The sequence below is a fragment of the Colias philodice genome, chromosome 26, assembly GCF_061535455.1.
Source record: "Colias philodice isolate Cphi_HAF_F1 chromosome 26, ilColPhil1 Martin Lab GWU primary, whole genome shotgun sequence".
Classification (NCBI taxonomy): Eukaryota; Metazoa; Arthropoda; class Insecta; order Lepidoptera; family Pieridae; genus Colias; species Colias philodice.
The window spans coordinates 3,053,434-3,067,464 of NC_143111.1; the positions used below are offsets into that span (position 1 = coordinate 3,053,434).

The 14,031-nt window shown below is 32.8% G+C and overlaps 1 protein-coding gene and 2 long non-coding RNA genes across 4 annotated transcripts in view; 2 read left to right on the plus strand and 1 right to left on the minus strand.

Annotated features, from left to right (window-relative positions):
• Nucleotides 1-5,279, plus strand: part of LOC149476816 (uncharacterized) — a 110,110-nt gene extending 104,831 nt beyond the window's left edge. Inside the window, exons 11-17 of one of the 2 annotated variants that reach the window (XM_089711122.1) lie at nucleotides 615-756; nucleotides 1,286-1,427; nucleotides 1,912-2,031; nucleotides 2,469-2,658; nucleotides 3,050-3,181; nucleotides 3,731-3,916; nucleotides 4,286-5,279. In XM_089711122.1, coding sequence (XP_089567248.1) covers nucleotides 615-756; nucleotides 1,286-1,427; nucleotides 1,912-2,031; nucleotides 2,469-2,658; nucleotides 3,050-3,181; nucleotides 3,731-3,916; nucleotides 4,286-4,403 — 1,030 coding nt within the window. In that variant the 3' untranslated portion in view covers nucleotides 4,404-5,279. The remainder of the gene's footprint in view (nucleotides 1-614; nucleotides 757-1,285; nucleotides 1,428-1,911; nucleotides 2,032-2,468; nucleotides 2,659-3,049; nucleotides 3,182-3,730; nucleotides 3,917-4,285) is intronic. The other variant, XM_089711123.1, reaches the window with a different exon arrangement.
• A 3,417-nt stretch (nucleotides 5,280-8,696) lies between these two features.
• Nucleotides 8,697-13,193, plus strand: LOC149476819 (uncharacterized). The gene is made up of 4 exons (XR_016317772.1): nucleotides 8,697-8,711; nucleotides 12,206-12,344; nucleotides 12,542-12,616; nucleotides 13,038-13,193. It is a non-coding gene; the product is annotated as an uncharacterized LOC149476819 (long non-coding RNA).
• LOC149476820 (uncharacterized) lies at nucleotides 10,845-11,455 on the minus strand. The gene is made up of 2 exons (XR_016317784.1): nucleotides 11,416-11,455; nucleotides 10,845-11,096 (listed from the first exon to the last, which is right to left on the minus strand). It is a non-coding gene; the product is annotated as an uncharacterized LOC149476820 (long non-coding RNA).
• Nucleotides 13,194-14,031: the final 838 nt, after the last annotated feature.

A 14,031-nucleotide genomic window follows, 5' to 3' on the forward strand; every position in this document is an offset into this window, starting at 1 on the left:
TTATGCATTAGGTTAATAAAAATGTTCTACCCGTGTTGTATAAAAAATAATTCAAATTAGCACCTTATGTGATGGCAATAACGTTCAAAATGTTTTGCATACTAGAAATCTCTGCCTAATAGACATGTGGGCAGAGTTTTGTTTTGATATGTATTGCTTATGAGAAAATTATGTCTAATGCATGGGTAGGCAGTATTTAAACAATTTTTTGCGCCATTATGAATTATACCGTATTTTAATGATCATAAGGTGTATTTTCCCATCACAGCAGCAGTTCAGCCCTCGCCTGGGAAATGTTTTGCATACTAGAAATCTCTGCCTAATAGACACGTAGGCAGAGTTTTGTTTTGATTCGCTTATGAGAAAATTGTGTCTAATGCATGCGTAGGCACATTTAAACAATTTTTAAGCCATTGCATAGCTTCTATCGCGGGCCTTGAGCGCGGGGACTTAATCGAGAAATTCTGTAACGAAAAAACCTCACGCTCCCCAAGGGGACGGGCGCGGAGGTGTGGCTTGAAGGCATGCTATGTAATAGCTTTACCGCGGCAGTCCCCGAGTGCCACACGTCTTTTTTGTATTTCAATGTACATAAGGTGTATTTTCCACGACAGCAGCAGTTCAACCCTCGCGTGGGGTGGGGAAGAGCGGTCGGACAGCAGCGCGTGCAGCGACGCGTCGCTGAGCGACTTCACGTGCGACGACGACGCGCGCTGGCACTGCCCGCCGCGCGCCGTGTGGCAGGCCACCGTTGAGGTGAGGCAATGAACGGGCTAGTCATTTAATTAAATAGCAGATTCAACCGGATGACGGCGACGATTTACGATTACATATCTGTGTTCGATTATGTACCTTAAATCTTATCTTATATTCTTACATACTATTATAAAGGCGAAAGTTTGTAAGTATGGATGTATGGATGTTTGTTACTCTTTCACGTAAAAACTACTGAACCGATTACAATGAAATTTAGAGGGTACTTCGAACACATATAGAGGGTAACTTGGATTAACACATAGGGTAGGTTTTATCCCGGAAATCCCACGGGAACGGGAACTATGCGAGTTTTTCTTTGAAAACGCGGGCGAAGCCGCGGGCGGAAATCTAGTCATTCAATAAGTAAGTAATAAGTAAAATTTCAAGGTCGCGTCATGGCAATATCGTCATGGAATAAGGCGACGATTTTGGTAACTATGAATCTTGCCAAAAAAGTTTAACTTCTGACAAACTTCTTCTGACTTAAAAAAAAGATGTCAATTTAATTATACCTGTTTATTTATTTCAGGCCATTCACGAGTACAACATGATACGCCCCGGTGACAAGGTGTTGGTCTGTCTGTCCGGACGTCGCGACTCGCTAGCCCTGTTGCACACCATGCATCAGTATCAGTTCTATGCCAGGTCTAAGGGCATACATTTTAGTATTGGTAAGTATTTTGATGAAAAATTTTAGATAAATCTCTATTTTGTAATTTAATCAAAATCTTAGACATCTGATCTGATGGGTCTGTACGATGTATTGTCTGTTAATTGAAATAAATGTAATAAACAAATAAAAATAGGCTCGAGGATCTTTGCTATTCGGTTTTTTAAAGGAGTAATGTTTTATTTCAAAGATTATGTGAGTAGATTATATTTGATAACTAGCGGTCCGCCCCGGCTTCGCCCGTGGTACATATTTCGCAATAAAAGGTAGCCTATGTTCTTTCTCAGGGTCTAAAGATTGTCTGTGCCAAATTTCATCAAAATTGGTTGAGAGGTTTATGCGTGAAAACCATACATACATACAAAATTACATAATTACAAATTTTTCCTCTTTATAATATTAGTATAGATATATTTTTATTGTTTCTCGTAGTTTTCATAAGTAATAATTGTCAATTCTTGTATAATTATTTCATACTTCTACAGGTGCGATATACGTTCACGAGCCGCAGTCAGAAGTGGACCCTCTACACCTGATGGCCTATTGCAGGACTTTGGGAGTTAAATTCATTTATGAGGACAAAATCGAAGAGGAAGATGATGAACGTAAGTTGAAAAAATGTTTTATATTGTTCAGTAACAGTAGATCATTTTTAGAGATTTTTAAGCTATTGCATAGCTTCTATCGCGGGCCTTGAGCGCGGGGACCGAATCGAGAAATTCCGTAACGATAAACCTCACGCTCCCCACGGGGACGGGCGCGGAGGTGTGGCTTGAAGGCATAGCATGCAATAGCTTTACCGCGGCAGTCCCCGAGTGACACACGTCTTTTTTTATTATACACTAGAAAACTGGGCGAACTCCGTTTCGCCACCAGATATACCTTTTCTTTGCTATAAACTTCACGGAGCCGGAGACCTTTCCAACGAATGCAAAACCGTGGAAATCGGTTCGTGCGTTCTGGAGTTATAGCGTCAGGAAGGAAAACCCGACTTATTTTTATATAGTAGATCAATGGTTAATCATTTATATGACTCTTACAGCAGCAAACAAGCGCCCCCTCCACCGCTGGTCGCGCAGCGGCGTCCGCCAGCGAGCCCTTCTAGCGGGCGCAGCGCTGGGCTACGGGGTTGCAGCGCTCGCGCAGCACTTCGACCGCGCCGCCAGCGCTTTCCTCGCGAGCGCCATGTACAAGGGAGCGCTCAAGTCGCTTAAAGCGCACTATCGCGTGAGGTGAGAGGTTTATTATAATCAAATAATACGTATAGGTAGTCATAGAAGCGTGCGCTTCAAGCGGATGCAGTGCGTTATCGAGTCGAGTAAGGAACTTAGTTCCGTTGTATATTATATTATGTACAACGCTACACGCGTTGGAGATGTTAAAAACACAACATCGCTTCAGGCGAAACACTTCGATAGAATTTTTTTTGATAGTCGTAAAATAATTGAAAGTTTATGTACTATAAAATGTTATTTTAAATTATTTATAGAATTAGCTGCCTGAACAACAAATTATCAGCATTCGTTCTAGAAATATTAAATTATGAATTTATCCCATTGAAACTGCTTAAAGTTTAAATCAAATACACAAGCCCATTTCTCAAAGTACCCACATTACGCACAGAGAGCAAGAGATGCGCGTGATCCGGCCATTCATCTACGTGCGCTCGCACTGGCTGGACGCGTTCTGTTGTGCCAGAGCTTTGCCAGACTTCACCAGACAACGGGAAGGGGAACATAGTGAAGAGAGTAGTGGGTGAGTTTTATTTATTATTAAATTTATATTTTGGTCATATGAAACATATTACTTAACAATTTTATTATTTTATATGAACATTCGTAGACACATAAAATTAACCCATTTAGCCCCGAACGGCCAGATTCGATCGCGACACAATAGATTTTCTATTGTGTCTGTGATTCCGGGGCTTGATGGATTTAAAAAAAATTGTATCAATTATTTATAAATTAACCATCTTTACCATAATTTTTGTTACCATACTTACATCTTAAGTATATCTTCGTATGTATCTGCGGTAGATACGGGTGATTATTGGCCAAGTATGGATTGGCAGATATACATAACTGTAATATTATGCCCTCGATCTTTTTATTTTTGAACGTGCCGATTTTTCATGTGGATAATGTAATATGATAAAATATCCATAAGAATACTCATCGTCTCTAACCACTCACTCATCGTCTCTAATTTCGATTACAATAAATATCAGATACGCATGACGTCAGTTTAGAAACCGAATAAAAATGCTATAAAAATATACTTATTAAAAGTTTAAACTTGCAGCAAACCCTTGACCCGCTCACTATCCGAGCCGAGTGGACGCGAAGATCTAGATCTAGATCAAGAGGATCAAGAACATGAAGTTGATCCACTGGCGGCTGCGCAGGCGCTCCTCGATCAACAGGAACGAGCGCATCCGTTTATATTCACTAGTCTTAAAAGTGCGTTACATCCGCTTATAAGTGCAAGGTAATATTCAAATGGGAATGGTTACTAAATAAAATATATTTATAAAAATTAATCAAAAACAACAAACAGTAAAAATAAAGATCACGGCAATATCAGGATTGCCTTATTTTCTTTACTACTTTCTCTAAAGCATGTTATCAAGCATAAGCTTCTAGGTATAAGTGAATTTAATTCAATTTATTGAAGCCTGAATGAATTTAATTTATTGAATTACCTTTGATATAATTCTTATGAATATAATTTTAATTCATTAATAGTTTATAGCTGATATGAAAAATAGTAATTGCACACTTGTAATGTATCCACGAAGAAAGTTGTATATTTATTATTGTTTCATTTTCTCATTCATCACGTTTTTTTATCTTACAGATACATAGAGAAAGACCAAAAAGAGCAAAGGCACAGGAAGAAATCCGTGATACAAATGAAAAATGGCGCCCCCGTGTACGACTCGGACGATGGCTCGGAGGAAGAGTCGGTGCCATAATCGCTTTTCCCGCCAAAATGGAAAACGCTATGAAAAATTAAAAACTAATTTGTGTACTCAGTGATTAACGTCTTGATCAATATTACAATAACGTTACGTATAGCATAGTATTTTTATCTTTATTAAGTTATGAAAAGTTTATTTCACGTTTCAATGTTGCCATGTTGAAGTTTCTACCATTTTGGTAGTATTTATAGAATATATGTGTAGTGGTGACGATGTGCATTTGTTGAGTCTGGGATTCGATTGTTAGAGTATATTTTGTATCGATAATGGAGATGTTTAATGCTTATTTTTGTGTCCAGTTGAATGAAATAATTATATATTCGTTATAACGTGTCGTTTGTGACGAGAAAATTTATTATATTTTAAGGCGCCGGCCTCATGTTGAAGAACTTATTTTTTGATAAAATAGTGTATTAGAAATGCATCGTATTGTGTATTAGATTTTAAAGTTTAAAATGTCCGTTTTCAATATAACAGATATTATATTCGATGTAGTTAAATAGATTTTAAGAAGTCTTAGCTTAGATTTTTCAATTTATCTTCTATTTTATAATTTAAATTGGCAAAGCTTACGTGTCGTGAGAGTTTTTTGGAGTGGCAACATTAATGTTGTATTGTTATTTGTAAATCGCATGGAATGTAGACTGATCTATGAAAACATGCTGTGACTAATCTTTTTATGTATTTCAAATCTGATTTGCATCGTTTATTTGTTAGTTATACGTATATTTTTGTACTAAACATAAATTCCTATATACGTAGAGTAAGTAAATAAGAGTTGTTTAAAACATGGAGTCCCATACGTTGCTTCCAATGTAATGTATTCACGTATTATATACAAACTGTCGTAAATGAACGATTTTTTGAATTTTTATGTGTTTTATTTTCACCCTTTCCTAAATCTTACATTCTACCCAAAGAAAGCAAAGTTAGTAATAATATATAGATTATATAAGATTGTCGTCGCTACAAGATGAAAGAAAAATAAATTTTCGTTAAATTAAAAAAAATCAAGAAGAATAAACTGATATATTTTAGAAAAAAATTACATGACAGACATATTACAATTTATAACCTACCTACGGTCACATATGGCACATTTTTTGTAAATGACTATTTTATTCGGCCAGTGAGAACTATAGGCATTCAAAACCTATTCTTAACAGAAATAGGTATAGGGTAATAAATAAAACACGAATTCTCTGAGCCTATTTATTACATCTACATTCATACACTCATACGATTATGTGTGTGTGCGTGCTCGCATACATTTATAGCTTAAAATAATGAGTATTAGAAGTACTAGAGACCATTTATTACAAGAATATATTTAGATTTAAACATTGAATACAATAAAATTTCACTAACACTTACATATAGTAATAGCCAATAAGCAAAAACTATTCTAAACATTAAGCTATAATAAATTTAAATACATCTAGACATATTTGTTTCATTTCATGACGACACAACATTTCTCGTTAGGCTATAGAGTATAGATTCTTTAAATATCAGCTACATTATATATTTTCCATAATACTAATTTTGTGAATACTAATTAAAATAGATTTACTTTGCGATACAGTTTAGAATTGTTGAGAGTGAAGATCTACTTGCCACCCTGGCAGCATGGCTTGTTGCCTGAAACAAAGAACATGAAATTATTTCAAAATTTGCAAAATAGAAATAAAAATTTGTATCGAATAATTTCGAGTTATATTCGATATTTAGGTAGCTAGAAACAGTGTTGCTTTATCTACAATTTAAAATGACACATCTTCAGAGTTCAAAAGAATGCAGAAAAAAAACTTTACTCTAATTAGGATTCACTTTGCCTAATATACCGTAGCCGTTTATATTATTGTAGATGATGATCTATTGAATGAATAATTTTATATCTCACCATCGCCGCACGCGCAGGTGGGGCCGCAGGTGCATTGCGCCCCGCAGGCGGCCTTCCCGCCGCTGCATGTACCTGTTACACAAACATTATTGAATACATTGTACTTTTTCACTATCTCAAATTCAAATAAATAATGGACAAGCGTAGTGCTAGAATTGGTTAGTACATATACATATACTATTTTTGAGACAGAGAAATGATAATAATTTAGTAGAATTAGAATGATGATAAAAGACGCAGAAACTAAGGTTTTACGAAACAGGTGTATTGTAATTGTCAGATGATTACCTGACTTTTAAAACAAAGATATTTTTTATTAAAATCAAGCATCTGAATTACGAATTACGAGGAAAAATAACGAAATTTTTCATAAAGCTACAAGGCTTAGGACTGCCCGTCCCAAGGCTATAAAAACTCATACATCAAGCCCTTAACAAAAAGTAGCAATCGAGTTGAGTTTAATGATATACCGATCATTTATTCTATTTTTACTAAGCCGGGATGTGGACCGGTTCTACGCCTTGCTTAACTCGGGTTTTATCAATTATCATCTTTTTATACGAATATTAACTAGCCAACAAAGATAGTAAATCGTTAACGTGAAAATTGGTATAATTTATAATGTAAATTGTAAAGGTAGTTAAAATGAAAAACAAACAAAAATTCTCTATTGTGCACCACAGAAAAGTACAAATAAGGATACATAACTTAGGTATAGGTAAGTAACAAAGAGCACAACAATTCTTTGTTTTTTATGCATTAACATCGTTGATTTGAATAGAAATGCAATTTAAGGATTTGTTAGTTATTAAAACTAATGAAATATTTGTTTTATGAAAGTCCCATCCCATGGGCCGCGAATTGAAAAAGAATTCCCACATTCCATGGGAATGAGCCATTTCACAGTGGTAAAATGTAGCGTACCTATACCACTTCTTTAAGAGTTAATTAGGCTAATTAATTTTTTTGTAATAAATTATGAATACCAACCCGTAAAGAAAACACATGTACTTAGGGCGTATAAACATTTAACAAAATATTAATTTTAATTCATTTTTTTTTGCTTACACCAAATAAATACAAAACTATTTCTATACAATACAATATTAAATATTTTTTTCAATACACTTTTCTTAAAACTGATAGACGACACCAACAAATTCCAGCAAGATTTATAAAGAGCTTTTCTATGTTCACATTTATTTATCTACATTTTTGAATAAAATTAATTAATACGTAGACCTGTATTTATATTTAATTTGAAGTAAATGACCTCTTACTAAATAGGTACCTGATACGTGTAAGGAAAAGCATTTCAGGATTTTCTATATAATAAAGCTATACGTGACTGGTTTATTCTATTAATAGAAATTAGGATTTGCATATTTTGAGAAAATTTGATTCTATTTACTTATTAGATATTATACCTAAGTTGATTGACCGACGTGGAGCATACATGAATTAAATTATAAAAATATTTTTATTTACATATCATTGATCTTTAATTTTGTTTGGATCTATGTTGTTTTATTTGAAAAAGGTAATCCATATTTCAAAAATAATTACGAATGAAACTCTACTTTAGTCGAAATATATTATACCAACCTCCTTGTTAACTTCAATAGGACCATTATTATACCGACTTTTTTTTAATTGGAGAAAAAAAATATTGCTTTTGATACATAAGTACAAACTTTTTTAGGTTTCATATTCGAGATTTCTCAAAAAATTTTTTTTAGTATGATAAGTTGATATATTAATTTTAATTGGTATTTTATTATTATGTGTGGATTATAATTTATAATTATAAAGAAAAGAAGGATCGATACATGAATTATTTATGCACACGCACTATCTAGTTAGCGCTCTCGATATTATTTAATCACAAAAGATACGTAATAATTTTGTTATACTATACGCAAACTATTTTTATAAAATTTTATTTAATTGACGAAATTGGCACACAACTACATGAACTGCAATCTGACCTTAGATACTGAGCTTTAATTATAAAACTAATAATGTGATATTATATAATATTAAAGTAGTAAGTATAAATAATTTCAGCTACTGCGTCATCAAAACCTAAAGCCTGGCAGCCGGTAGGTAAAACAAAAAACAAAAACTGCGTTTAGGCGCTGGCGGGAAATTCGTGTTCGAATTTCGAATTCTGATTTTATTTTTAAATTATAGAAAAAAGGTTGCATAACTTACTTTTACAGGAATCACAAGGAGCCGGCATCGCGTGCAGGCTGGTTCTAGGCTAGGATGGTTCTAGACTGCAGAGAGAGTGCGCGCGCACCACAGACAAGTCGGGTCAATAACTGAGCTTCGTGGGGGAATCAGACGATCGGTGTTCCTTCACTTGATATAGACTGAGAGATGATATATTTTCATTTGTAATTTAGAGCGTATAATTTAATTGATTGGAGAATGATAATAAATCATAATATAGGTAGGTATATTTTTTATTTTGTTGCAATTTTACAAACAAAGATAATATTATAACGACAGTCTATTCTGTATCACCTGTATACTACAATATGTTACGTGATACTTGTTTAGAACTAGGGGCTCGACAAACCGATAAAAATGAAAAATGAAAAATATAATATTTAGCTAGGTTCGATGTAACGTATCGGTGTAATTTTATAAATACGAGTAACTAATTAGATAATCAATTCAGGACCTCTCTATTCTCTGACGACATATATTTTTTTAGCAAAGAATATTGTTAAATAGATGATCATTAACAATCATATAATATTTCGAACTGATTAAAATGCTTTTCACAAACGCACATTGAAAATTCATTGAAAATTACTTCAAAACTTTCCATGACCTTGAAATTGAAAAACAAACAAATCATCAGCTCTGAGCGCAATCGAGATGGGTAAACAACTTATAAGTTGAAGCTTGAAGCTACAATAAAGTGGCCATAAACAAAAACGCCGACCGGTCCCTACTCCCACCTTGCCTAATCTCTAAGTACGTAGGAAATAGGAATGTAACTATACATCATGGCTTTTTAATATGTATTTAATCAATATTTGAAATGTATTTTCACTGAATTATGAATTAAAAAAGTAGGTAATAGGTTCAAACTAGTAGTATCCGCGACTTCGTTAATCGAAATCGGTTTAGCCGCTATAGTGTTACAGATTGACAGACAGATTTTAGCACTGTTGAGTACGGACTACGGATTGTCCGAATTTCCACACAGTAATTTACAAGAAAATTCTGAGAAAATCATGAAGGAAAGCTTCATGCTTGTTGATTTTTCCTGCTTTCAAAAACATTTCTGGTTATATCTCATGATATTTTATAATATTAAAATAAACAACATAAATTATGGTTAAACAAATAGGTATTTTCAACGCCATATTTACTCGTCATCGCGGCAATTAGGTTTTTTATTCGAAATGAATCACAAAATTCAGAGCAAAGACCTTTTGAGGTGAGTTTGGCCTTGAATCTTAAAATTTTGTTAAGTTTTTTCCCTTAGTTTGATACTTACGATAAAATGGAAGAAGCAAAAAATGTAATAATTTTTTATTAAAGGAAAGCAGCCTAGCGTTGCCAATTATTAGGTAAGTAAAAAAGATAAGTCGTGACGATGGATTTTTCCTCTTTTCTATTCGTAAATGACAGCCTAACTTTTAAATCATTCTATGTTATCTTTGGTTACAAATGTTATTGAATATTCATCATGTTCAATGTTGTTCGATTTATTAAAATATAAAATAAAACGTGTAGGCACTTTAAATAGGCATAGTAATATTTAAGAAGGTGTCATGGGAAAAACCAGGGAAATCACCGGCATCAAACGACTTTAGCTAGAGATTAATCAAATCTTCTGCTAATATATTCTCTCATTTTTTATTTTCACATTAGACCGACGACGTCATAACATTAGACTATGAGACTATCATTAAAATTATAAAACGTAATTGAAAAATAAAAACTCTTAAAATTGGAAAACTTTTTAATGCAATTAAGAGGTAGTACACTATTCTTAATCCTAAAAAAAAACAACGTTTGAAAGTAAACTGTACAAGAAATAATTAATCCTAAAAAATTAGCAGATAATAAATTACTTAACATGTTAGCGATGAATAAATATTAACACAATAAATAAACTTAAGGTCTTAAAAACTAGAAGTTTCTGTATGATGTGCTTTAGATAATTGGCGTTGGTGGAATAATTATATAAGTGCGATATAAACCGATCTATAACTATAGTTATATATATCTTTGTATAAACTAATTGGTAAACTTAATTGTTTATTATAAGCATGCAGCAGCAGCGATTATATTTTCAAGTGTTTTGACCATTATACCATTCAAAATACTTTTTAAATCGTTCTTCTGAAGGGGCAATCACAACTTTAACAATTATTATCACAGGTTCATATCACGATCATTTTTACTTTGATACACATTTTAAGTTTTATAAGTACTTTAAGTGCTGACTACTGTCTTTTATATTATTCAATTTGTTACACACATAACTTCAGAAGTCCACAAACATTATCGAGTCCTTTTAAACTTTTAGTCCGTTTTCAAATGCCGTCTAGACTTGACCATAAGTCTCCGTAACACAGAATAACATATCCAGAATATAATATATAACTTGGAATCCGTATTGATTATCATATAAGTGGCCAATACAGCTACCATGATGCCGACAGCGTTGAAGACCAGTTGCATTCTGTTGGAACTCCTTTTCTTTTTGCAGAGACACTCGACTGGTTGGGCCTCGCATGGTTGGATTGAGTGTGATTCTGGAATTAATGTATTTCTTATCAATTATAGAGCACTAAAACATGAACTCAATCTGGATGAATATCTAATAATTACCAAACCGTGAACGTATTAGGAACGTAAAAGGGACTTATTGCGTAAAAAAAAGTTCCTAAAAATGTTAAAAGAAAGTTGCATTGGTCGTTTTTCGATACCTCTAGAAATCTTTAACATTAATTAGAAACATATACTATGAACATAATATTACCATAAGAGATAGTAAGAAAACAAGACGAACAAGAAGTTAGTTGATGGCAAAATGTGATGAGGTGAAATTGTAAACTATAATAATAATTATACCTGACATAGTATCGCAGATAGTAGACATTGCGTAGCGGTTTTCCGGAATAGATTGTGGGTGATAAAATTAATTTTACATTTAAATATTGTCAGCAAAGAAGAGGCGAAGGTTTTGTCGCAAAAAAGTAGGAAATCGCGATGCGTCTCAGGGATTTTTCCGGTGCAATCAAATAGTTTAATGGTGCAGAAAATGATTGAATGGGCTCAGAAGGTCTAAGGCCTACCTTTTGTGTATTTTGTGTAACAAAAAAAAACGTGTATCTAACTATAGGTCAAACATCTTTTGTGAAAACTTTTAGACGCTATTGAAATATTAAATTGGATTGTTAAATATGTGAGCCAAGTAGTTATATACTTTATGAAGTGAATATATCCATGAAAGTCAATATATATAGGTCCATGAAAGTCTTTGAACGTTGAAATCAATTTCATTATTTTAATGATATCCCTCATGTGTACGAAATTGTATGTAAGAACTTACTACTTCACGTTATCGCAAAAATCCTTATAAGCTCTACCTGAGTTATCGAGTTTTTGTTTTTAAAAATAACCAACATGCGTATTAAATTTAATTGTCATCACAAAGACACCATTAGCTCTACTTTTTCTACCCCATGGAGTAAAACAGCTATAATATAATTCCTACCTATGATCAACCTCTATCAACTACAAAGAAAGAAAGAAAGAAAGAAAGAAAGAAAAAAACGTTTATTTAATGGCACATAGCCTCACACGTACAACTCACACGTACACAAACACTTAAGTTTACAGCATTACCTATTTGTCAAAGTTTTTCAGCCTTGCTCTCGATCTTGAATGGTTTTTGTAGATTTAATCTAGTATAAAACACAGTGCAAACAAAGCTATTGCATAGTTTAGATAAGACTGTAAGAAGTGCATCATGCCATCCCCCTGTGAGCCCTGCAAAGGTAAGTCAAGTATATAAATAGGCATGCTTTTCAAAAGTCAATATAATATTTTTGTATTTGTATAGGAAGATACCACTTTTATAAGGTATCATTTTTATGTACATTACATACTTGTAAATCTATAATTAAAAAGCGCGTGTCGGCTTTCTTACTTTTTTCAAAATAAACTTGTAAGTAAATAAATTTCTTTTTTCTAGAAACCTGCCAAGAAGGTGCCTGTGAAGACAAGTGCGCTTGCAAAGAAAAGGGCTGTGACGACTGTTCTGCTTCTGGTAATTCAAAAATATAATTTATGTCCTTTTTGATAAAGCTTTTTAACTTATGAAATAATTATTTTATTTATCATAATATAATATTTATCATGATGTCATGCCATATGTATGATTCAACTAATATTACCTTCTATTACCTTATGAATTATTTTATGAAACTAATAAAATATTTTTTACTATTAAAATCAAGTTTTCATCTCTACATACTCTCTGCTATGATAGGGTAATATCTTCGCTCTACAATAATTAATTCTAAAGAATAGATTAAGAATATACTCAGATATATTTATATTTTATACCTATATTTATAAAGTATATTAGTATCAGTACATAGAGCCAAATCAAGTTTTCATCTCCAAATAATATCTTCTATGATAAGATAATATAATCTTCTACAATAATTATTTTTTAAAATTTTCAGGTGGTTGCTGTTAATCAAGATGGATAGAGCTGATGCAGGTCAGCGCGGCTCTAGGACCACCAAGATCCTGGAAGCTTTCTTCCCTATTTCTTTTTCTGTTGTGTTCTTGATTACTATTGTTCTATTTTACTGCCTAATATAGTTTTGTTGAACTTATACGTTGTTTATTTATATTTGACCCTTGTCTTATAATTAAAACTACCTAACTACATAATATATTATGATATGGAATTAAAATTATATGAAAATATAGAAATATTGAACGGTGTTGTTTAGTCTAAAAGAGTTAAAATTCTTTAGCAAGTAAATAATTAATATGAGAATATACATCTCGACTACCTATATATTATTTTTAGGGATCTTAAATTTAAATAATTTACATCTAGTGTTAGTACAATGGAAACGTTTTCAAATACACCGACTTATGCTACACAGGTTACTTACGCATCACGTACATAATAAGTATATAATATTATATGTATCTACTATAACGTAAATCATTTTCAAATTCGGTCCAGTAGTTTGTAAGATAATCGCGTTCAAACATACACACAAACAAACACTAGTAACAATACAACTAGCTGTTCCCCGCGGTTTTTATTAAAGCAAAAGCCTTACTCGATAAATACGCTAGCTAACACTGAAATTATTTTAAAATCGGACACGTAGGTGCTCGTAGTTCCTGAGATTAGCACGTTCAACTAATCAAACAAACAAACAAACTCTTCTTAATAATCTTTCTAATATAAGAATAGATGTGACATTTTTTTGTACATCAGGCAAAAGAGGTATTTTTTGTATTTATAAAGAGATATTTACACGGCTTGGAATCCGAGTTTCGACGGTACCTAAGTAGGTACTTAGCGCCTTTACCATGCCAACTAGAACTAGTATATGTTTTTAAATACTGTGAATTCAATTTCATATTATCAATTTATATGAAATTGAATTCACAGTATTTAAAAACATAGACTAGTTCTAGTTGGCATGGTAA